General features: G+C 50.0%; 4 protein-coding genes across 7 annotated transcripts; 2 read left to right on the top strand and 2 right to left on the bottom strand.

Annotated features, from left to right (window-relative positions):
* The first annotated feature begins 89 nt into the window (after positions 1–89).
* Fcer1g (Fc epsilon receptor Ig) lies at positions 90–4,070 on the top strand. The gene is made up of 5 exons (XM_050143059.1): positions 90–431; positions 2,887–2,978; positions 3,122–3,157; positions 3,552–3,569; positions 3,713–4,070. Exons 1-5 carry the CDS (start codon positions 383–385, stop codon positions 3,773–3,775), a joined length of 258 nt encoding a protein of 85 aa, XP_049999016.1. The 5' UTR covers positions 90–382; the 3' UTR covers positions 3,776–4,070.
* Positions 4,071–5,953: 1,883 nt separating this feature from the next.
* Positions 5,954–7,520, bottom strand: Apoa2 (apolipoprotein A2). Of its 2 annotated transcripts, none has more exons than XM_050143056.1 (4): positions 7,466–7,520; positions 7,225–7,311; positions 6,772–6,904; positions 5,954–6,203 (listed from the first exon to the last, which is right to left on the bottom strand). In XM_050143056.1, the coding sequence occupies exons 2-4, from the start codon at positions 7,274–7,276 to the stop codon at positions 6,083–6,085; spliced, it is 306 nt and encodes a 101-aa protein (XP_049999013.1). In that variant the 5' UTR covers positions 7,277–7,311; positions 7,466–7,520; the 3' UTR covers positions 5,954–6,082. The 2 variants fall into 2 exon arrangements, with proteins under 2 accessions (XP_049999013.1, XP_049999012.1); XM_050143055.1 differs by having other exon boundaries at positions 7,225–7,314; positions 7,466–7,518.
* A 1,047-nt stretch (positions 7,521–8,567) lies between these two features.
* Tomm40l (translocase of outer mitochondrial membrane 40 like) lies at positions 8,568–13,076 on the top strand. 2 transcript variants are annotated; one of them, XM_050143054.1, is made up of 10 exons: positions 8,568–9,517; positions 9,739–9,988; positions 10,259–10,326; positions 10,624–10,716; positions 11,004–11,105; positions 11,253–11,358; positions 11,536–11,658; positions 11,771–11,847; positions 12,055–12,157; positions 12,295–13,076. In XM_050143054.1, exons 2-10 carry the CDS (start codon positions 9,874–9,876, stop codon positions 12,432–12,434), a joined length of 927 nt encoding a protein of 308 aa, XP_049999011.1. In that variant the 5' UTR covers positions 8,568–9,517; positions 9,739–9,873; the 3' UTR covers positions 12,435–13,076. The 2 variants fall into 2 exon arrangements, with proteins under 2 accessions (XP_049999011.1, XP_049999010.1); XM_050143053.1 differs by lacking the exons at positions 8,568–9,517; positions 9,739–9,988 and having other exon boundaries at positions 9,995–10,326.
* A 2-nt stretch (positions 13,077–13,078) lies between these two features.
* On the bottom strand, positions 13,079–17,913 carry Nr1i3 (nuclear receptor subfamily 1 group I member 3). 2 transcript variants are annotated; one of them, XM_050143052.1, is made up of 9 exons: positions 17,711–17,913; positions 17,397–17,539; positions 16,805–16,935; positions 15,302–15,471; positions 14,978–15,117; positions 14,648–14,793; positions 14,440–14,553; positions 14,168–14,270; positions 13,079–13,334 (listed from the first exon to the last, which is right to left on the bottom strand). In XM_050143052.1, exons 2-9 carry the CDS (start codon positions 17,531–17,533, stop codon positions 13,205–13,207), a joined length of 1,071 nt encoding a protein of 356 aa, XP_049999009.1. In that variant the 5' UTR covers positions 17,534–17,539; positions 17,711–17,913; the 3' UTR covers positions 13,079–13,204. The 2 variants fall into 2 exon arrangements, with proteins under 2 accessions (XP_049999009.1, XP_049999008.1); XM_050143051.1 differs by having other exon boundaries at positions 14,440–14,556; positions 17,711–17,912.
* Between the last annotated feature and the right edge of the window lie 2,379 nt (positions 17,914–20,292).

Below are 20,292 nucleotides of genomic sequence, written 5' to 3'. Positions count from 1 at the left end.
ACCCCCTCTCTGACTCTTGCTTGCCCTTTCCACTTCTCCATTCCCCATTTCCCCTTTCCCCTCACTTCCTCCTGATGAGGGGGCTGTTAAACATGGCGGATATAGACAGCCTTTCCCAAACATGAAAGTCTGCTCATTCTGTGGGTTAGGAGGTTGGTCCCTGAAAGGGCTGAGGCGTAGAGGCCAGATCTTCCAGCTCCCCTAGTTGGCCCTTCCGGGAGCCGCCTGGTCTCTAGTGCAGGAAGGGGAAGGGGCCAAAGTGTGGGGGGAAGGCGTGGCAGGAAGGGGGGAACTGTGGTCAGGGAGCTGTTCGTGGGCACAGCTGCGCAGTTCTGTCAGAGTGTCTGATCGCCAGTTCCCAGCCCCGAAGCCCCTGCCCAAGATGATTCCAGCCGTGGTCTTGCTCTTGCTCCTTTTGGTCGAACAAGCAGGTAGGTGAAAGGGTTTGGCATGTCCTAGCTGTGCTTGAGTGGGAAGCCAGGGCGTGAGTTATGGATGGCAGGGAGAAGGCTGGTGCCGGGCGGGTGGGCACAGGGCTGTGGCCGATTCTGAAGTTAGCCCTGTTGGGTCCCCACCTGGACACTACTCATCAATTCCGTCTTTACTGTTCTTTTCTTACCTCCCAGACTGGGTTAGTCTGTCGGGGTGGGCCCTGCAGCTTGGAGAGCTTCTCTAGGAAAGTTCCGTGTCTTGATCAGCAGTACCACGGGACGCTCTCGGTCTCTGTTGGGAGCCGATCTCTATATACAACGCTCTCTAGATAGATTAGGGCCTGTTTGTGAGTTGGGAGTAAGGCATGGGGACTCAAAATAGACATGAGTTCCATTTCTGGGGATGGCGTGGGCCATACCATTCTGTCAGCTGACACCAGTAGTCAGCAGAGGGTCCAGTCCCATGTTCTCAATCATCAGTTGAGAAGTAAAAGCAAAAGCCCAAGATCCAGTGGCTCTGAGCTTCTAGGCTGCCAAAGAACTTCCCTCAGCTTTGGCTTATTTTGCATTCTATCAGTGTGAGGTGTTTGTCTTGGTGTGATTGGGGACAGGGTATTATGTAGCCCAGACAAACCTGAAAACTCCCTATTTAGCTAAGGCTAACCCTGATTTCTTAGTCCTGCCCCCACCAGAAGTGCTGGGTTTCTAAGCCTGTACTACCATGCCCAGCAAGGAGTTTGAAAACCTGACTGAGGGTTGGCTTTTACAGAGGTAGGGCTTAAACTGTAGGCAAACAAGAATGGACTTTGGAAGCAGAAAAAAAAATGGATTTCAGTTCCAATTCTGTTGCCTGATGCTGGCCCTGGGTGTTTCTAAGCTTTTCTGAGTACCTGCATTTTATCCTCCGCGAAAGGGTGATGCTGATGTTTGTTTCACAATGTAGTTGTGAGATTTCTGTAATACTGTGTAGGAGTGTTGTAGAATCAAAAGTAGAAGTGACTTGTGTGGACTGGACAGAGGTCACACCGTTTTATCAGCTGGTGAGGGGTTGGGCGGTATGAGGTCCCAGTCCTAGGGACTCATGAATCAGATGAGAAAGGCAAACCTCCGGGGCCCAGTAGCTCACATTCACCCCCGTGGTCCTGAAAAGGCTGGGAGCAATCTCAGCCCAGATCCTGTGCTGTCATTTGAGGCGGGATCTCACTTAGCCCCGGGATCTCACGTAGCCCCGGGATCTCATTCACACTCTTCCTGCCTCAGCCTCCTGATATTGTGGGGGCTACCGTGTTCAGTTCCAGTACACTTTATTGTTTGGGAAGTTTTGTTTTTTGTTTTTTTGGGGGGGGTGTCGTTTGTTGCTTGTTGTGAGTTCCTGTTTTGTTTGTTCATGTTTCAAGGCAGGGTTTCACTGTGTAGCCCTGGCTGTCCTGGAACTAACTCACTGTGTAGACCAAGCTGGCCTCGAACTCAGAGTGCCACCTGTCTCTGCCTCCCAGGCATCGTGTGCCACCACTGCCCGGCTTCCCCCCCCACTTCAGGCTCTCACTGTATATCGTAGGCTGGTCTGGAACTCATTAATTATATAGCTCAGGCTGGTCTCAAACTCACCCAATGCTTTTGGCCTCAGCCTCCCAAGTGCTGGGATTATAGGCATGGCCTGCCACTCTCAGCTCCTGTGTGATTTTTTTTTTTTCAGTTGCACAAACTTCCCCTCTTAGAGGCCTACCATGATTAACAGGGCAGAGTAGCAAGAGGAAGAATATATTTTAGATTTAGTTTGTGGTCATTTCTTTGAGCTATGGTCACCACCCAACGTTACATGGACAGTCAATGGTGTCTATCGGGCCTCAAACAGCAGTCACTTTGTTTTTGTTTGTTGGCTTGTTTTGGTATAGTTAGTGCCTTGGGTGGCAAACGGCAGAGAGGCTGAGATGACCAGTAATAGAGTAATTGCCTTCCCTCCCTTCCCCAGCTCACATCCTTCCTGTCCAGCCCTCAGCCACAGGTCACAGGACTTAGCAGAGACACACTCTTGTGGTTTCTTTGTTGAAATTTTGCCACTATTTCTCTCTCCCTCCCCCACTGGGCTGAGGTTTTCGTCTCAGCCCAGTAAACTCTGATGGGTCCTTGAGGTAGAAGAAGTGCTCAATGATGCCTGAGGAACCACAGTACTGAAAAGAGAGGTCAGGGCTGAGAGGGAAGTCTGTAACCCTCAGTAAACCCAAGTCCTACCACAACCGAACCCTTTATGCGTCCTATCCGACTCCTGCCGTAGTGTGAGGGGGAAGAGGGGCAGGTAAGAGGAACAACAGTCTAAAGATGGGGTTAGTTTCTTCCCTTAGAAGGACCCCCCACAAGACCCTGTCCCACCTCTCTGACCCCTTCCCCTTCCTCTGAGCGACAAACCTCCCTTTCCCTGTGCACCGGGTCCCATGGGCATCCTGTATCTCCTCAGCTGCCCTGGGAGAGCCCCAGCTCTGCTATATCCTGGACGCCATCCTGTTTTTGTATGGTATTGTCCTTACCCTTCTCTACTGTCGACTCAAGGTAAGGCGGGGAGGGACGGTTGAAGAACCGGACCCAGGAGTGGGAGGTCTCAGGAAGGGAAACGGAAGGGGTTCTCCATGGTTTGGAGGGGAAGGAGATGGACCTCCAACTTCTCCCTTACTGATTTCCTCCCCCCCCTCCAGATCCAGGTCAGAAAGGCAGCGATAGCCAGCTATGAGGTATGGAGTCAATGTTTTTGTTTTCAGGCTCTCAGCCTTCCTGGGTTATTAGCCTTAGCACTGAGACCTCTGGGAAGGCGTGTGTTTTGGAGACTGATCTGTACCCTGCCCCTCACCTCCGCATGAGTAGCATGCTGCCATCTAGTTGAGCTGCAGATAAAATATCTGGACAGGAAAGAATGAAGCAGAGGTGACAACGCCCGAGAGTTATGTGCTGCACTTGAAGGGTGTTTGTAGCCATACGGGTAAGGGAGCAAGTATGTGAGTGCTCCCAGATTAAGGCAGCTAATGCTAACCTTGACCCAGATAGTCCCTGGGTGGGAAAGAAGACGATGGGGGTCAGGGCCCGAAGAAGGTATAGGTCTTTAATGCCTTGCTCCTTTCATCTCTACAGAAAGATGCTGTTTACACGGTGAGTGAACCTCTTTTCCCTACCTTGGGGGGGTCAGAAAAAGAGGCTTGGGTTTAGAGTGACTTTGATAGGAATGGGGTCTGAGGTGAATGGGGGCCCTGTGATGAGCTCAAACGCCTGATCAGCCTCTGACTCTCCTGCAGGGCCTGAGTACCCGGAACCAAGAGACATACGAGACTCTGAAGCATGAGAAACCACCCCAGTAGCTTTAGAGCCATATGTCCTTGGCTGCATTCTCTTTCTGCTTCTGGTTCTCTCTTAGCCCTCACAGCTGACATCACGATGCTACCTCTGTGCTTTTGATGCTAGCTGACCTTCCTCCCATGATGCCAGGCTCTAAGTTAATGTCCACCAGCAGTCGCTCATTTCCGTTAAAGACTTACAGATGGTTGTTCCCTTACATATTCCATTACTTCCTTTCTTTCCTCCCCTGATCCCCAGCTCTTGCTAAACAATGGAAAGGGATTACCTTCCAATAAAGCCGTTACAGATGTGACTCTACTCATTTTGTCATTCGTCATATAACGAACGGTTCAGCTTGTACCAAGCATTAGACTGGATACTGAAGGTACAGTTTAGAGTGAGTCAAACTCAGCTCCTGAGAACACAGGACTCCAGGGCTACTTTGCTCTTTTGTTTGCTTGTCTGTTTTTCAAAACAGGGTTTCTCTGTAGTCCTGGAACTCATACTGCAGGCCAGGCTAGCCTCAAACTCTGCCTCCCAAGTGCTGGGATTAACGGTGTGCACTACCACTGCCTTGCTACCTTGCTCTTTTTTTTTTTTTTTTTTGGTTTTTCGAGACAGGGTTTCTCTGTGGTTTTGGTATGAGGTATGAGTGCTGACTGTATCTAGATGAGTGATAAGACCCTTGTTCTCTTGGTGCTCTGGAATGGAACCTAGTGCAGGGAGCCTTCTCACACTCCCACCCTGTGTTGGGAGTATACATGTACTTAGAGACCCTGGAACCTAAGAAATTACTTCTGTACTCAGTGTAGTTTTTTGTGTCTGAAAATGAATCCTGATTGGTTTGTAGAGAAGCCTGAATGTCTAACCTAAAAGAGTCACCAATCTAGATAGTATCAATTCAGCTTGTGCACGTTTGAGTTAGCATCGCTGAAGGGCTAAGCATGCAGAAGGAATGTGATGGCAAAGATCATGTGACCCTCCTAGTGGAAGATTTTATAAGGACAATGGATTTTCATGGGATTTGGGAGCAAGAAGGATCTTAGAGAGAACCTGATAGGTTGGAGGTAGGAAAGGTCAAGGGGAACAAGTTGGGTCCAAATGGGAGGTCATTTCCCACAAGGTGGGTAGTCAGGGAATCCCTGCCAGTGCCTGTGCTCTTCCCGGTCACCAGGAAGCTCTTCATGGAGATATTTAAGCCTTGGAGGGTGCAGTGAGTTCTGTCTCTGACCTGCCTGCCTTCTTCCAGATGGGCTAGAGTGTCCAATCTAGCCGTCCCATGTGCTGGACAGCTGATACAATTTTCCCATTGTATCATTTTATCTGCTCACTAACCTGTATAAGAAATTCAGGTTCTTTAAAATATTAACTTGTCTAAAGTCACTTTGAAGGTAGGGACTGACTTTCTTGAATATATACACTGTTCTACATAAAACAAAAAGTTTTTATTTGTTTTTGCTTTTGTTGTTGTTTTTACATTGATTCAAATGCTAGGGATTGAACCCAGGGCTTCACACATGCTAGCTAAGGATTCTACCATTAAACTATATCCTTAGCCTTTTTGTTTTGTTTTCTTTTTCCTTTTGCAGTTTGTTTACTGGCTTGCTTTGTCTTGAGACAGGGCCTCTTTATTTCGTAGCTCTGGCTGTCCTGGAATTCCCGAGTGCCAGGATTAAAGGCAGGTGTGTGCTACCACACCTGGCTAAATGAGTGGTTTTGAGGGAAGAAACTAGAGTGCTTTGGGAGAAAAAGGTTAGCCTAATCTTTTACTGTGGGATGGCAGAAACAGTGTTCTCCAGGTTCAAAGGGAAAGATGGGGTCTTGGGTCACACCACTGGGCTTTTTTTTAGAAAACAAAGCAACAACCACCTCACGATCTATTCATAGAAAGTTAAGAAGAAATTTTGAGGGTTGCCCTTGTTTTCTGCGACCCCAAGCTGTGAGTCCTTCATTCCTTGCTTAGGTCCATGTCCTTCAGTGATGCTACTGAGCCACTCACGGGGGAGACTCCTTTGTGTGGAGACAAATCACAGGCATCTACTCTGTCTTGTCCACCACTTATTTCTTCAGCCCTTTCTTCACAGCTCACACCAAAACTCTCGTCCCTTTCCCCTTTTAGAAACAGATTAATCTTGTTCCTTCCTCTTACTCTTCCCCCACTCTGCTATGTCTTCCCAGTCACCCAAAGACATGAGGCACAGTTTGATTCCTTCCGCATTTATTGTACAACACGGGTAGAAGGTAGGGTGGGGGCTTTAGGGTAGGCCAGCGGGCAGGAGAGGGTTCTAGGGCAGTGGGGAGCTGGGGTAGGAAGACGGGTGCCCCACACCTCACTTAGCAGCAGGAGCTGGTTTCTCAAAGTTCATAAAGTTGCTGAAGAAGTTCATCAGCTCTGCTCCGGCTTTCTTGACCAGGGGTGTCAGCTGCTCATGTGTCTTTTCAAAGTAAGCCCTGGGGAGGGGAAGGACCAGAGGCTGATGTGAAGGGCCCCAATCGCTGACCGGGTCTGTGTTGGTGGTGAAGGACAGAGCAGACTGACCCAACCCAGGTTTCTAAGTGGTGCACCCTGAAGTACCCTGGAAAGTCTGGAAGAGGAGGAGTAGACCTTCCATGCAGCAAGCAGGGCATCAGACACTAGGGACTAGAGTTCAAGGTCCACTTCCTGCTGCCCCCACCTGAGGATACACTGGATAGATCTACTGGGGTGAGGGAGGAATTTTTCTTCTCGATTTTTTTGTTTTGTTTTGTTTTTTCGAGACAGGGTTTCTCTGTGGTTTTGGAGCCTGTCCTGGAACTAGCTCTTGTAGACCAGGCTGGTCTCAAACTCACAGAGATCCGCCTGCCTCTGCCTCCCAAGTGCTGGGATTAAAGGCGTGCACCACCACTGCCCGGCTTTCTTCTCGATTTTTAAGCCTAATCTCCAGGAACCCCAGCCGCTGAGTTAAGATTCCCATGAGAATGCCTGTCTTCCTATTCTCTGCAGCCCTGGAGCCCCTTGAGTCCTTTCCTAGAGACTTACTTGGCTTGGGTCTGGATCTCCGTGCTCTTGGCCTTCTCCATCAAGTCCTTGCCATAGTCAGTCATGGTCTGAAAATACTGACTGAACAGGCTCTGCAGACCCGGCTCCTCTGCCTGTCTCCGAACCAAAGCCCCTACACAAACACATATGCACCATCTTTTCATTTGGATTCCCAGCAGTGAATCCCAGTCTCCCCTCACACCCCACAAGATCCATCCCAGCTTTCAGCCGCTTCCCCAAACTGGTGTCCTGCTAGGTATTTGAGGTTTTGTTTTTTGTTTTCTGGGTTTTTGCTTTTTTTTTTTTTTTTTTTTTTTTTAGACTTTCGAAAGGGAACGCTCTTCCTCTTGGGTTCTGCTGGCACGCTCATCTGCAGAAGCACTGAGAGTTGGGTAGCCACGAGCCCCAGCACCTTCTTTCCTTTGGTTTCCTTTCTCCGTACTACAAACTCACCTTCCAGGCTACAGACAGTGACGAGCAGAACAACCATCGCAAGCAGCTTCATGATGGCGACAGTGGGAGCGTAGCCTTGGAACAGTGCTGCTGGTGGGAAGGACACTGAAGTCAAATGGGCTGTAGCTCCTCCCGGAGATCCCCCACCTGAATGCCCACACTAACTTAATTCCCATTCCTTCCACAATCAAAGCCCCATCTTCTCTGCACGCTGCCCACATCCTTGCTCCCTCGTCATTACCTGTAGTGTCGCTGTCCTTGGCATCTACCCCCGCCTGAATGGAGACAGGGCTATATACGCTTCTCCTTCCCCACCCCTGTCAGGTGATGCCGAGCATGGCAAGTCCAGAGGGGCAGAGATCATGCTGGAGTAAACACGCTGCAGAGATGGACGGAATAACAAGCAAAAGGGACTCTTGGTGTTCGAATGAGAGGCAGGGGGTATAACCTCAGGGGAAGACCAAGATCTATCTGCCTACGTTTTATCCTTTTGGGATCGAGGGCTGAAGTTAACGGGGTTGATACATAGCAGGGAATCAGGATTCTATGCTATTTCTCTGGGAAGTTCCGACACGACGCCCATAGCCCTTGTTATCTTTACCTCACTGTGGATAGACTTCATTCCCCCGACCCTATAGGTTTCATACTTTCATAGCAACTTGGCAAAGAGGTGTTTGGGAACAAAAGAAAGGAGAAAGCAGCTAGGCATGATAGCATGTGCCTTTCTTCCCAGCACTGGGGAGGCAGAGGCAGACTGATCTCTGTGAATTTGAGGTCAGCCTGAGCTATATAGTGAGTTTCAGGAGGTCAGCCTGATCTATATAGTGAGTTTCAGGGCTGCATAGAGAGACCCTGTCTTAAAAAAAAGAAGGAGAGAGAGAGAGAGAGAGAGAGAGAGAGAGAGAGAGAGAGAGAGAGAGAGAAGAAAAGGAAAAAAGGAATTGAAATCGGAAGTGGCAGGGAATGGGGCTTAGGGGAATACAAGAACAGAGACTGCTGACTCTGTCCCTTTTTGAGTTAATGTGTAATGAGAATGTGGACTAACACTCCTGGGTTCCCATCCCTACCCCCAAAAAAACAAATTCAGAAAAATAGCCTCTGCCCTCCTTCCTGCTCCCAGCTGCAACAGTTAAGAGGTTTCAGTCCAGATAAAGGTCGAAGATGCCTGGTTATTTAATCACCTTATCAGTTAGGTCCTGGCCCTTTGACCAAGCTCTAATTAGTGTCGTGGGGGGACGATTATGAGGCACATTCCCTAGGCCCACAGCTCTCCAGTGGAATCAGCCAAGTAGATATTGAAAACATTGCTATCTTTCACCCTTCCCCCTCTCCCCCAAATTTACCCTGTGTGCGCTGGAACACTACTGAGAGGCAGGGTGGGAACAATGACCAAGAAATCTTTCCCATTTCCAGCTGTCCTCTTGTGAAGTAGCTCTATTGTCACACTACCGCTTGCCCCTGGCCCTGGGGGCAGAGTGTAAGGACTGGCTGTAGTCGGATTCCTGGATTTTATTAGTCCCGTCTGCAAGGAAGGAGTAACTGGAGAGGGCAGCTTCAGAAATTAGTTCTGCCCACAACCCGCTCCCCTCCCTCAAACTCACAGCCTTTCCTATTCTAACAACAAGGCCTGGCTTGTAGAATTCCAGAGCGGGGAAGCAGTGGTGATAGGGTTCTATTTTCTAGGGGAGAGCTGTGTTTGTGAGCAGAAGCCCTCTGGAGGTGTGGGAGGGCTGTGGGGACCCCCCCCCCCCAGAGGATTTTAGGTAGGTAGAGAGTAATGCGAACTGGTTTCTTCACAATCCCTCCCTGAGCGTCTCTTCATAAAACACGTCTCCAAACTCAAACTGTAGTTTCACTTTTCTCAGGTCCGGTTTAAGGAGCTCCTGCGATGCTGGACAAAATGCTCCCTCTGGCGTCTCAAACGCACACAAATTTTTCTCGACCTTGAAGAGGCTGGGCTACCTTAGTTACGTGGCCTTCGACTCAAGTCTAAAGTACCACCCACAAACTCCCACTCGCCCCTGCAGCGGCGGACTGAAGCTCTGGGGCCGTCAGGGCTGCCACTCTTCTGCTTCCTCCTCTCCCATTGGCCACTGGAAATTTAAGCACCTTTTTTCATCATTGGGTGGGTTGGGTCTTTGAGCGCTTCCTTTGCCCATTTCCAAGATGGCGCTTATGGCCATGCTTAGAATGCAGGTTGAAGCTATAGTTCTGCCATTACTTAAGATGGCTGCCCCCATCAAGATGACCGGGGTGTGCCTAGGGGAAAGAGGCAGCGGGATGCTTTGAGATGGTAAGGGTTAGTGTTCCATTGCGGGCAGAGCCTTGGGACGTGGGAATGAAGAATAGAGAAACCAGGGAGCTAGCTGAAGCCTGTGGCGGTGGTTAAGAATAGATAATGGGAGAGCGGACAGGGGTGACAGGTGGGGGTGAAGGATCAACGATGGGGCGGGAGTGTGCCTGGGATTCAATTTTTCCATCGGTGCTCTCTTCCCCTACTGTTCCTTGTTGCAGGCCTAGCATTGAACCCTATGGAAGTTTCTGAAACTGGGGAGCCTGACGATGGGGGGTGGAGCCCGTGGGGGATAGAGGGAGCAATAGATTGTTTCCCCAGGCTAACCCCGACCCCTCCCTGTCCTCTGGACTAAAATGGGTAACACCCTGGGCCTGGCACCGCTGGGGACTTTACCCCGCCGGACCCCCCGTCGAGAGGAACCACTGCCCAACCCCGGGAGCTTCGATGAGCTGCACCGGTTGTGCAAAGGTGAGGATGTGGGGTTTGGGTGTCTTAGGTGGAAGGGGTAGAGAAGGGGAGGCTCTTGAATGCTGATGCGCCGTGATGTGAACAGAGATCACAGCTGGAGCATCCAGCAGTCAAGAAGGGTCAGATGTTCAAAGCAGAGCATTTTTGTTGCAGGATTTGAAAGGAGGTCATTTCCTTGGGTGCTTCATGTGGGACTGAAAGGGAGGTCTACCTCCTTGGCTAGGGGTCCTCATCTGTACTTATTCCTTCCCTTCCCCTCACCCCTTTCAGATGTATTTCCAGCACAGATGGAGGGTGTGAAGCTGGTTGTCAACAAGGTTCTGAGCAGCCATTTCCAGGTGCTCCCACTTCTCCGGCCCCTCCTCACTTCACCCCCCTGCCCATCCCTGGATCCTCTTCTTCACACCTTTTACTCCAGTCTTAGCCAGGCTAGGTGTGACAAGTGAGGGACGATGTGGGGTCCCTTTTCCTTTCTTTGCCTGTGGGACTTGTTGCTTAAAAATCCAGTGACCCTCTTCATATGTCGGAACAGTTGAGGGGGTTTTTAGAAACACCCGCTGAATGGAAAAAGATCAAGGGTGGGATAGGGAATTAAAGAAGAATGTCGTGTTCGCCATTGTCCCCTCTTTCCCCAGGTGGCTCACACTGTGCACATGAGTGCCCTGGGCTTGCCAGGGTATCATCTCCATACCGCCTACGCAGGGGACTGGCAGCTTAGCCCCACTGAGGTGAGGGCTCCACCACGTTTGCGTCAACTCCCTAGACCCTCACGCGGGCGTAGGTCTTGAGGAGGAAATGTATGTGCTGTCAGGAAAATCATTCAGCAACTTTGTTCTCTGGGGCTCTTCTGAATGGGACAGGGTAGAGAGACACGCCTGTGCAAAGATGCCCGCGTTTGTCTTTGACGCCCACCAGGGGGCACTGTGTGTCGTTACGGAAATCCCTTAGTGTTCCTGTTTAGGTCAATAAAAAACTACCTACCCATCTCAGCCTTACTGTCTACACTCCTTAACAGGTGTTCCCCACCGTGGTGGGGGATATGGACAGCAGTGGCAGTCTCAACGCCCAGGTCTTGCTTCTGTTGGCAGAGCGGCTACGAGCTAAGGCTGTCTTCCAGGTGACCCACAGTTCCTGCCTCCATCCGCTGAGGCACCTCTCTCTCTCTTCCATGGGTATCCTGCCTCGGGGGTCTAGGGGGAGGAGCAGAGGCAATATTGAACGTAAAAAGGGGGAAGGGTATTTTATTTCTTACTCTCCTCCCCAGACACAGCAGGCCAAGTTCCTGACATGGCAGTTTGATGGCGAGTATCGGGGAGACGACTACACAGCCACTCTGACCCTGGGAAATCCTGACCTGATTGGGGAGTCAGGTGGGGAACTAGGATGGCGTTCTTTCTTGCCTGTCCATTTGCAAACAATGTCCGTCATGCCGTTTCATCTTCAGTGTAGTTTGGGGATTAGAAGAGGAACTTTCTGGGCAGGCCAGAGTGGGGATGACTGGATGGTAAAGGCGCACACCTGACTCTTGTCTCCTTACTCGTCCACAGTGATCATGGTCGCTCACTTCCTGCAGAGCGTCACCCAACGGCTGGTGCTAGGAGGAGAGCTAGTCTATCACCGGCGACCAGGCGAAGAGGGGGCCATCTTGACTCTGGCTGGGAAGTACTCAGGTACGGAGCCAAGTGAGACAGTGGTGAGGGGGAGCGACTGTGGGCTTTTCTGGGGTTCCTTGCCCATGTCTACTACAGTAACTGTCTTTTCCCTCTGTACTTTTTCCCCCAGCTCTACACTGGGTAGCTACGTTGAACGTTGGGTCAGGTGGGGCCCATGCAAGTTATTACCACAGGGCAAATGAACAGGTAAGATTATTGACCTGATCCGCTATCCTAGTCGGTCAGCGAGAAACTCTGCCCCTCAAGTCCCCCCAGGCTCCTGGCCTATTATTCTTCCTACCCTCACTCTGGTATATATTTCCACACATGCGCCCAGCTTGCTGCTACCCTGTTGGGACTCTTCTGGTATTCAAGGTGTCGGTTCCTCCTCTCATTTTTGTCCCTGTTTCTCAGGTTCAGGTTGGAGTGGAGTTTGAGGCAAATACAAGGCTACAAGATACAACCTTCTCCTTTGGTTACCACCTGACTCTGCCCCAGGCCAATATGGTGTTTAGAGGTGAGGGTTATTGTGATGTTTGGAACTGGTGAGGGATTTGGGGTTACACAGGAAGGGAGGAGGCTCTACCTTGCTTCTGTTAACTCCTTACTCCAAGTCCTGCTATACAGCCTGACCAGTGTCCTCTTGCCTGGCAGGCCTGGTGGACAGTAACTGGTGTGTTGGTGCTGTGTTGGAGAAGAAGATGCCCCCCTTGCCCGTCACTCTTGCCCTCGGAGCCTTCCTCAATCACTGGCGCAACAGATTCCATTGTGGCTTCAGCATCACTGTGGGCTGAAGTGGTCCTGGAGGCGACCTCCACACAGCAGCTGGAACCTTTGAGTCAGATGCCCTAGGGCCAGAGACTAACTAGGTCCCTCTCCAGAGCCTACCTTGCTGATGACTTCTAGGTCCCATGGGCAGAGTGGGGGGCAGGACCGTGTCCTCCTCGGAACTGAAGCTGCCACATGATCACTTCCCCATGAGGCAGTGGTTTGAGGTTCCCAATTCTGCCATCAGCCCCACTATAATTTTCCGTATCTCTATGGCTCTGGACTGAAGGAGAAGGATTAAGGGATGTATCTGGCTTCCTTCACCCTACTTTCTTCTTTATTATTTTTATTTGATTAAGGTATTAGCTTCTTCTTCAGAGCAGAAAGATCTGCATGGGATTCACTTCCTATACCATTTCTCCCATTTTCCATCCCTCAGCCTCCCAAGGTTGGGAAAATAGGGTTAAAGAGCTAAATCTTTGGCCATAGAAAGACCAAAGAATGGGCCCACCCATTCCTTGAAGGACTGTTAGCTCCTAGCCCTGAGACTTCCTCCTTTCCCATCTTCTGTGTTTCCAGAGAGCCACTTTGGTCCTATGGTCACCCCAACTCCCCACTCTCTGCCCTCCGCCCTGTCCACGCCCCATGGATGACCGCATGGAAAGACAGATACTGGTCAGTGTTTCATTGCTGCGACTGAGCTCCTTTTAGCTGGTCCCCATCTTGGGCACCAGCATTTTCCCCTTGCCAGTCCAACGTATCCCAGGGGATCTGGGGAAGGAGGCCAGCCTGGGCCTCAGCTGAAGATTTCCCCAAGCAGCGGCATCATAGCAGACAGTCCCTGGATGCGCTGTATTTCATACGAGTATGCATTGTTTATGCTCCGGAGCTCAGCCAGCAGGCCCATCAGCTTTGCATACAGAAACCTTTGGAAGGAGTAGTAGGGTTACCAGGGAAAGAAGAGGGAAATAAGGCAGCTGGGAGTCTCGTCCCGAGGCCCCAGTCCCCCGCACTGCCCCTCCAGGAGGTTAAGTCTGAACATTAGAAAATCCTGCTGTGGATGGCGCATACTACACTTTGAAAATGTTCAGAAGTCCCCAAGAGGGCCTCCGTCAGCACTGTCTTCCTTCTTTGTGCCTAGTTTTTCCTGAACCCAGGGCTTAGAGGTCAAATGTAAAGAACTAGACTTGGCCCAAACTTCAACTGTATAGAACCTGAAGGCGGAGCCTTCTAGACGGGGTTCTAGAAGGCGGGTGTGTTGTTCTGTGGTATAAAACACCCCCCTCTTAGCAAACTGATTTATCAAGGAATGAGCAGAACAAAAGTGACATTAACTTCAGAGCCTGGACTATCGAGCCAGGGACAGGCTTTGCCCACGAAACTGTGAATGACCATGACTTCAAATGGAACTGAAAAATTCAAGGAGTTGACCCAAGGGAAAGGAGAGGGCCAAAAAGAAGAATGAAGTTGGAGAGGAGGTGATGGCTATCACCAGTCTCAGGAATGCTATCACACACAGGCTATGAGCTATTACTTTGCATCTCTACTGAATAAAAAAAAAAAAAAAAAACTTGGAAAAGTGAGAAGGAACAGCAGTATGCGCAGTTTGGGTGCTGGAACTAGGTGTGATAGGGGTGGCCCAAGGGAAGATCTAGGTTCCCGAAGGAAACAAAGGTCAATGCATTCATTCTGATCCCAATGTTTCTCCAATCCCTTCCTTCCCCCGGTGCAGCCTGTGAGTCCCCAGCCTCCTACCTACCGACTTTGGGGCCTCTGCCGTTCCATGATGTAGTTGTTCAAAATCAGTGCCATCTCTTCTTGCAGCTGATCAATCTCTTCTCTCTGGGTGACTCCAGGCCTGTCTGAGATAGGAGGTGGGAAGGTCAAGGTGGCAGGGACCCAGGTGGGGAGCCTCGCGTGGTACAGGGACTGAGAATGCTATAGATCCACACTGTGGGCTGGGAAGCAAGATGGTCAGGGATAGATTAAAGGGGCTGAGAGTTAGTTCCTTGGCTTTTGGATGATGCTCACCAGGAGAGAAGAGGGCCATGGCAGCCATGAGCACATACTCGGGCTCCTGGAGTTTCAGTCGTTTCAATGTCCCATGGAAGCGGACGATCAAATCCAAAAATTCCCACTGGAACCCTACTGTGAGAGGCGGTAGGCTTAGGAGCCTCCTGGCCACACTTCATACTTTATGCCCCCGGACACACAGCCTGTGCTGTCCCTACCATCTTACCATGGGCCGCATCTTCCATTCTGTAGCATAGAGGCCCACAGAGGAAATTCTGCGTTTGAAGACAGAAAGTAAGGTTGAGTGAGATGTGCAGTATTTCCACAGCCGCTCCCTTGAGCAGGGAGATCTGGTCCTCCATGGGTAGGGCCCTGTGTGGGGCAGAAAATGAGGGCACTTTAGACTTAGGCCTGCCCATCAAAAGGCCCGACTGACATGCCTAGTGCAGAAAATTAAAGGCCTAGCGCTCAGAATGGCCAGCGGATATGTGACTTTTATCAGAGCCTGGCATGGTTTATGAAGCATTTACTCCCTGAAAGACCACGTGGTACTCACCGAAAAAGGGGCAGTTCCTTGGTAAATTTGATGATCTGCTGCACCATGAAAGTATTGATATCTGCGAAGTGCGTGAGCAGCGGCATCACAGGGACCAGAGTGGGGAAGGGCCGGTGATGGACGAACAGGTGGGCCGGAGGCTAGAAGAGTTCAGAGCATGAGTGAGAGGCCTCGGCCTTGGCTGTCCTTTGGGTCTCACCAGCCTTAGAAGGGTTTTTGGCTGAGGAACCTGCCCACTCTGGAGTTCTGGAGATCTGTCCTCTGTCAGGGCTTGGTAATAGCGCTCTCCCTCAGGCACCCAGGACAAATCCTGTAAGTTCTCACCCTGAACTTCACTAACTGGCCAAACATGGGGACCACATGGCGAGTGTGGGCCCCCAGGAGGGTCTGGACCAGCTCTTTCTGCTCCTGACTCAGCTGCAGGGATGCTTTCTGTGCCCGCCGCTGTGCCTGCCTGGCTCGCCGCAATGCCAGGGCTTCTGTTGACAGGATCACTGTGGCAGGCAAGAAAGACGACATAAGTTGAGAGCAGCAGAGAGCACCTTTCTTCCGCCCCTTGAGGCGAGGCTACTCAGTCTCCCCGTGTAAGGACTGAGGACGAAAGGAAGGTTTCTGAGGCTTCCGTGGATTTCATTGAACCAATGTGTCTAGGTGGCAGGGGGTTCCTGCGCACACATCTACTGACCTCGTATTTATCGGTGACACACTGCGGCAGGAAACAGTGCACCATGGGAAAGAAGGGAGGGGTGGAGAGTAAAGTGGGAAGGGGAGATGTTTGGCTCCTTGGGAACGTTGAAGAAGGGTCTTCATTTGGAAAATGTCACTTTAGATTTGCATAGCTTTGTACTTTCAAAGGTTCTATGGCTAGATTTCACTGGCTGTAGCGACTTTAATTAGACAGGGCAGGCTTCGTATTTCTCAGAAGCGTAGACTCCAGCAACACTTCCACAGTCATAAAATAAGTGAGACAGGCGGAACTCAAGGCAGTGCCATTTGGCTTCTACAGTGTCCTTTCCACCCGCTCCATGCTGGAAGGAGTGTGATATGGAAGTGCTGGAGTTTGAGAGGCGGATGGGCTTGATGCCCAAGTGTGACTGTGCTGTTTAGCGGACAGGCTGAAGCTGTGGGAGGCCAGCTGCATTAATCTGTTGGGAGCCCAGCACAGTTACCTGGCAAAGGGAACGCAGCAATGAATAACTAAGAAGTTCCTACAAGAAGACGGGTACCACGTACTCCGGAGATAGAAGAGAAGAGGCAAGCCAGGTGACTTTGAAGGGGAAGGACATTTCGGGGAGAGGAAATGGGGAAGTCCTGGGGAAGAGTAAGCTTGCTGCGCTCGAGGACAGCACCGAGCCAGTGTGGCTAGTATGTGTTGAAGGGCTTAAGAGACAAAGTCTGAAGTAGGATTTGTATGAAATCATGTACCTCAAAGGAGATTGGAGCGGGGAGAGACTGGAGAAATGGCTCAGGGTTAAAAGCGCTGGCTGATCTTGCAGAGGACCTGGGTTCAATTCCCAGCACTCACATGGCAATTTATAGTCATCTGTAACTCCAGTTCCAGGGGATCCAACATGCTCTTCGAGCCTCTGTGAACACCAGGCATACACAAGGTGCACAGACATATATGCAGGTAAACACTTATACACGTTAAAAATAAAAAAAAATACTTTTAAAAAGAGAGACTGGAAGCTTTGGGAAGCGTGGCATAATCTAATTAAGTTTCAGAAAGCTTACTCTGCCTGCTACGTGGAACACGAGCTATTGGGTATACCAGACAGCCGAGAAGCACACTCAATGGCGTCCTGGGATGGTAGGGGGCCAACTCACTGTCTTTCCTCATGCCAGCGTTTAGACACTTCTGCAACCTGCAGGCTGGACAGTGGCGTCTCTGGGCTTTGCTGACCTCACAGCTTCCAGAAAATGGACAGATGGGACCAGTGTTTTTGCTGACTGTTCGTCTGCGAGACAGAGAAAGACACTGCAGGATCTGAGATGGCAGCGAAGCAGGCAGCTGAGCCGTAAGAGGAGGCTGGAAGGGTATGAAAAAGCTAACTGGTTTAACAACAGGCTAATCTGAGTTGTGTCCAAAGGTCCTCAGAAGCAGCTGCTGGAGCATTTTCACGGGGGAGGCGAGGCCACTCAGGAACCCTCACTGTGTAGTACTAACGTGGTCCTGGGCAGATCATGTGTACTACTCTTGACTAAGAGGCTGAGCCTCTAGGACAAACGGTTGGCCTGCTGTTCTATTGTCACCGGTCCCAGACAGTGTTGGGGGCAGCAAGATTGAGGGTGCTAGACACAGGACAGTACAGCTTGGCTGTGAGAGTATGTCAGCCCCGTAAGCTTGGAGATGGGCCAGCGTTTCAAGGCGGCCCGATAGGAGTGCGGGGGTTGTTTCTGATGGGGGGAAAGCATTCACCTGAAGAAGCCTTTGCAGCCCTCACAAGTCAGGGCATGGAAATGATAGCCCGTGGCTCGGTCTCCACACACCACACAGTTCCTCGGCTCATATTCCTCTCCACTGGCCATGGTTTCAAGTGTTAGCGTGGCTGTCATGGTCTCCTGGATGTGGGAGGAAGTTAGCAGTCAGCTCCGAAACACACTAGACTCTCTTCCTCTTCTTCTGCGGGATCCCTCTTCCCAAGGCTACCTACCCTCCACCCGATACCGGCACTGTCTGCTCTAGAAGCAGAAGTGTTGTTTTCCATCTCCGGCCTTCCACAGATTACCCACCTGTTTCTCTTAGGCAGCATGCCGCATACAGGCCACAGAATCTCTCCCCAAGCCTCCACGCTGACCCTACTCTCCTTGTGATCTCAGGAGCTGCAGGAATTTAGGGTTATCCTCGGTACCTTGTCTCTGGGTCTCATGCATGTGACCTCCGGGTACTCCCTGTGCCATATGTAGTAGGTAGGATGCAGACTCTGGACCCAGGGCAAAGACCTGACGCGGGAGGTTTTCCTAAGCATGTTCCAGCTGTTGGTTGGTAGCAGATGGGGAGGGGCTATGATAGGTGGGGCCCTCACAGATCATTGAAAACTGCTACTTGTTTTCCCTATTGGTGAGCTTTAGGCTAAATCTACAGCCTTCTCTTTACGTGGATCCTGCATAAAGTGAGGAGAGATATGAAGAGGGAGAGAGGGCAAGGTGTTTCACATGCAATAGTCGAAGGATAGCTATAACAATTATACCAGGCTCTCAAAGAAATTGATTTATTTATTTTATGTGCAAAGGTGTTTTGCCTGCATGTATGTCTGTGTGAGGGGTGTGAGGATGTCGGGTCCTTTGGAACTGGAGTTACAGGACTGTTATAACCTGCCGTATGGTGCTGGGGACTGACCCAGGTCCTCTGGAAGACCAGCCCAGTGCTCTTAACCGCCCCCCACTTACTTACTTCCTTTTTTCTTCCCTCCTTCCTTTCTTCCTTCTTCTCCTCCTCCTTCTTCCTTTTGGCTTTTCAAGACAGGGTTTCTCTGTGTGTAGCCTTAGTTGTCCTGTTACTTACTCTGTAGACCAAGTTGGCCTTAAACTTACAGAGAAGAACCGGCCTCTGCTTCCCAAGTGCTTGGATTGAAGGTGTGTGCCACCACCTCCCAGCTCTTTCTTTCTTTTAAAAAAAAAAGATTTATTGATTTTTTTCTTTTAACGTGTATACCTAGTACATACAGAGACTGGAGAACATTGTCTGATCTTCTGAGACTGGAGTTATAGGCAGTTGTGAGCTACAATGTTCTGTACTAGGAATTGAACCTGAATCTTTTGCAGGAGCGTCAAGTGCTCTTACCCTCTGAGCCTTCTCTCTAGCCCCAGAAATTTGTTTAAAAAAGACTTCAGGAGATTAAGAATGTAGGCATAAAGTCAGAAGAGATACCTCTTCCCTGCTTGGGATGACTGAGATATGAATAAAAGTGACTCCTAGGTGGTAGAGCAATAGCTCAGCCATTGAAGTGCTTACTATGCAAGCAAGCAAGGGTCTGGGTTTAAATCCTAGAACCCACTTTTTTTTTTTTTTTTTTTTGGTTTTCGAGACAGGGTTTCTCTGTGGCTTTGGAGCCTGTCCTGGAGCTAGCTCTGTAGACCAGGCTGGTCTTGAACTCACAGAGATCCAACTGCCTCTGCCTCCCGAGTGCTGGGATTAAAGGCGTGTGCCACCATCGCCCGGCCCCACTTTTTTTTTTTTAAAAAAAAAAAGTTTTATTTATTTTTTTATTTTGTGTTCTTTGTTTTTTTGTTGGACTACAACAGTTTTTTTTGCCTACATGCATGTCTGTTTAAGGGTGCCAGATCCCTTGGATTGGAGTTACACACACACTATTGAGCTGCCATGTATTTGCTGGGAATTGAACCCAGGTCCTCTGGAAGAGCAGCCAGTGTTCTTAACCCACGAGCCATCTTATCAGACCCAAACCCACATTGTTCTAAAAGGCACAGTGGATGTTGTGGAATATTACTTTATACTGTGTGAAGATATGTCAGTATGATTGGTTTAATAAAAAGCTAAATGACCAATTGCTAGGCAGGAGGTATAGGTGGGACCAATGGACAGAGAGAGAACTCTAGGGAGAAGAAAGGCAGAGATGCCAGGAGATCCAGAGCAAGCAGGATGTGCAGGAGGAGAGGTAACAGCCTTGAGTCATGTGGCAGAACACAGATTAATATAAATGGGTTAATTTTTTTATAAGAGTTAGTTAAGAATAAGTTTAAGCTAAAGGCTGATCTTTCATAATTAATGCTATGTCTTCGAGTCATTATTTGGGAGCTGGTGGAGCAGATAAAAACTCATTACAGGGGGACATACTTGTAATCCCAATGCCAAGAAGGCAGAGACAGGTGGATCTCTGGGGTAAGTCTAGCCTAGCTGGCAAATTCCAGACCAGTGAGAGACTGTCTCAAAAAACAAGGTGGGGTGGCGTGATGACTCAGTGGGTAAAGGCACTTGCTGCCCTGCATGATGACCTCTTTGATACCAGTATCCACATGGTGGAAGGAGAGAATTGGCCCCCTGCAAGTTGTCCTATGACCTCTATCAATGCTCGGTGGCATATGTCCACCCCTTCCCAAATAAAGGAATGTAAAAACAACAGCAAAACCCCTCACAAAAAAAGCGGATGGCACTTGAGAAATGAATGATACCCAAGATTGTCCGCTGGTTTACACATGTGCCTACACACACACACACACACACACACACACACACACACACACACACACCTCTAATAAGTTAGAAGTAGTTGAACTTGATTTGGGAATTCTTGTCCTAGAGCTGAGTTCATGGGTTGTGTAGGACCTGTGTGATTGATCAGAGGATTCCCATA

The sequence above is a fragment of the Alexandromys fortis genome, unplaced genomic scaffold (genome assembly GCF_014885135.2).
Source record: "Alexandromys fortis isolate MF-2015 unplaced genomic scaffold, M_Fortis_MF-2015_v1.1 scaffold_51, whole genome shotgun sequence".
NCBI lineage: Eukaryota > Metazoa > Chordata > Mammalia > Rodentia > Cricetidae > Alexandromys > Alexandromys fortis.
The sequence above is the reverse complement of the archived record's forward strand: the minus strand, read 5'-3'. Positions and strand labels throughout refer to the sequence as shown.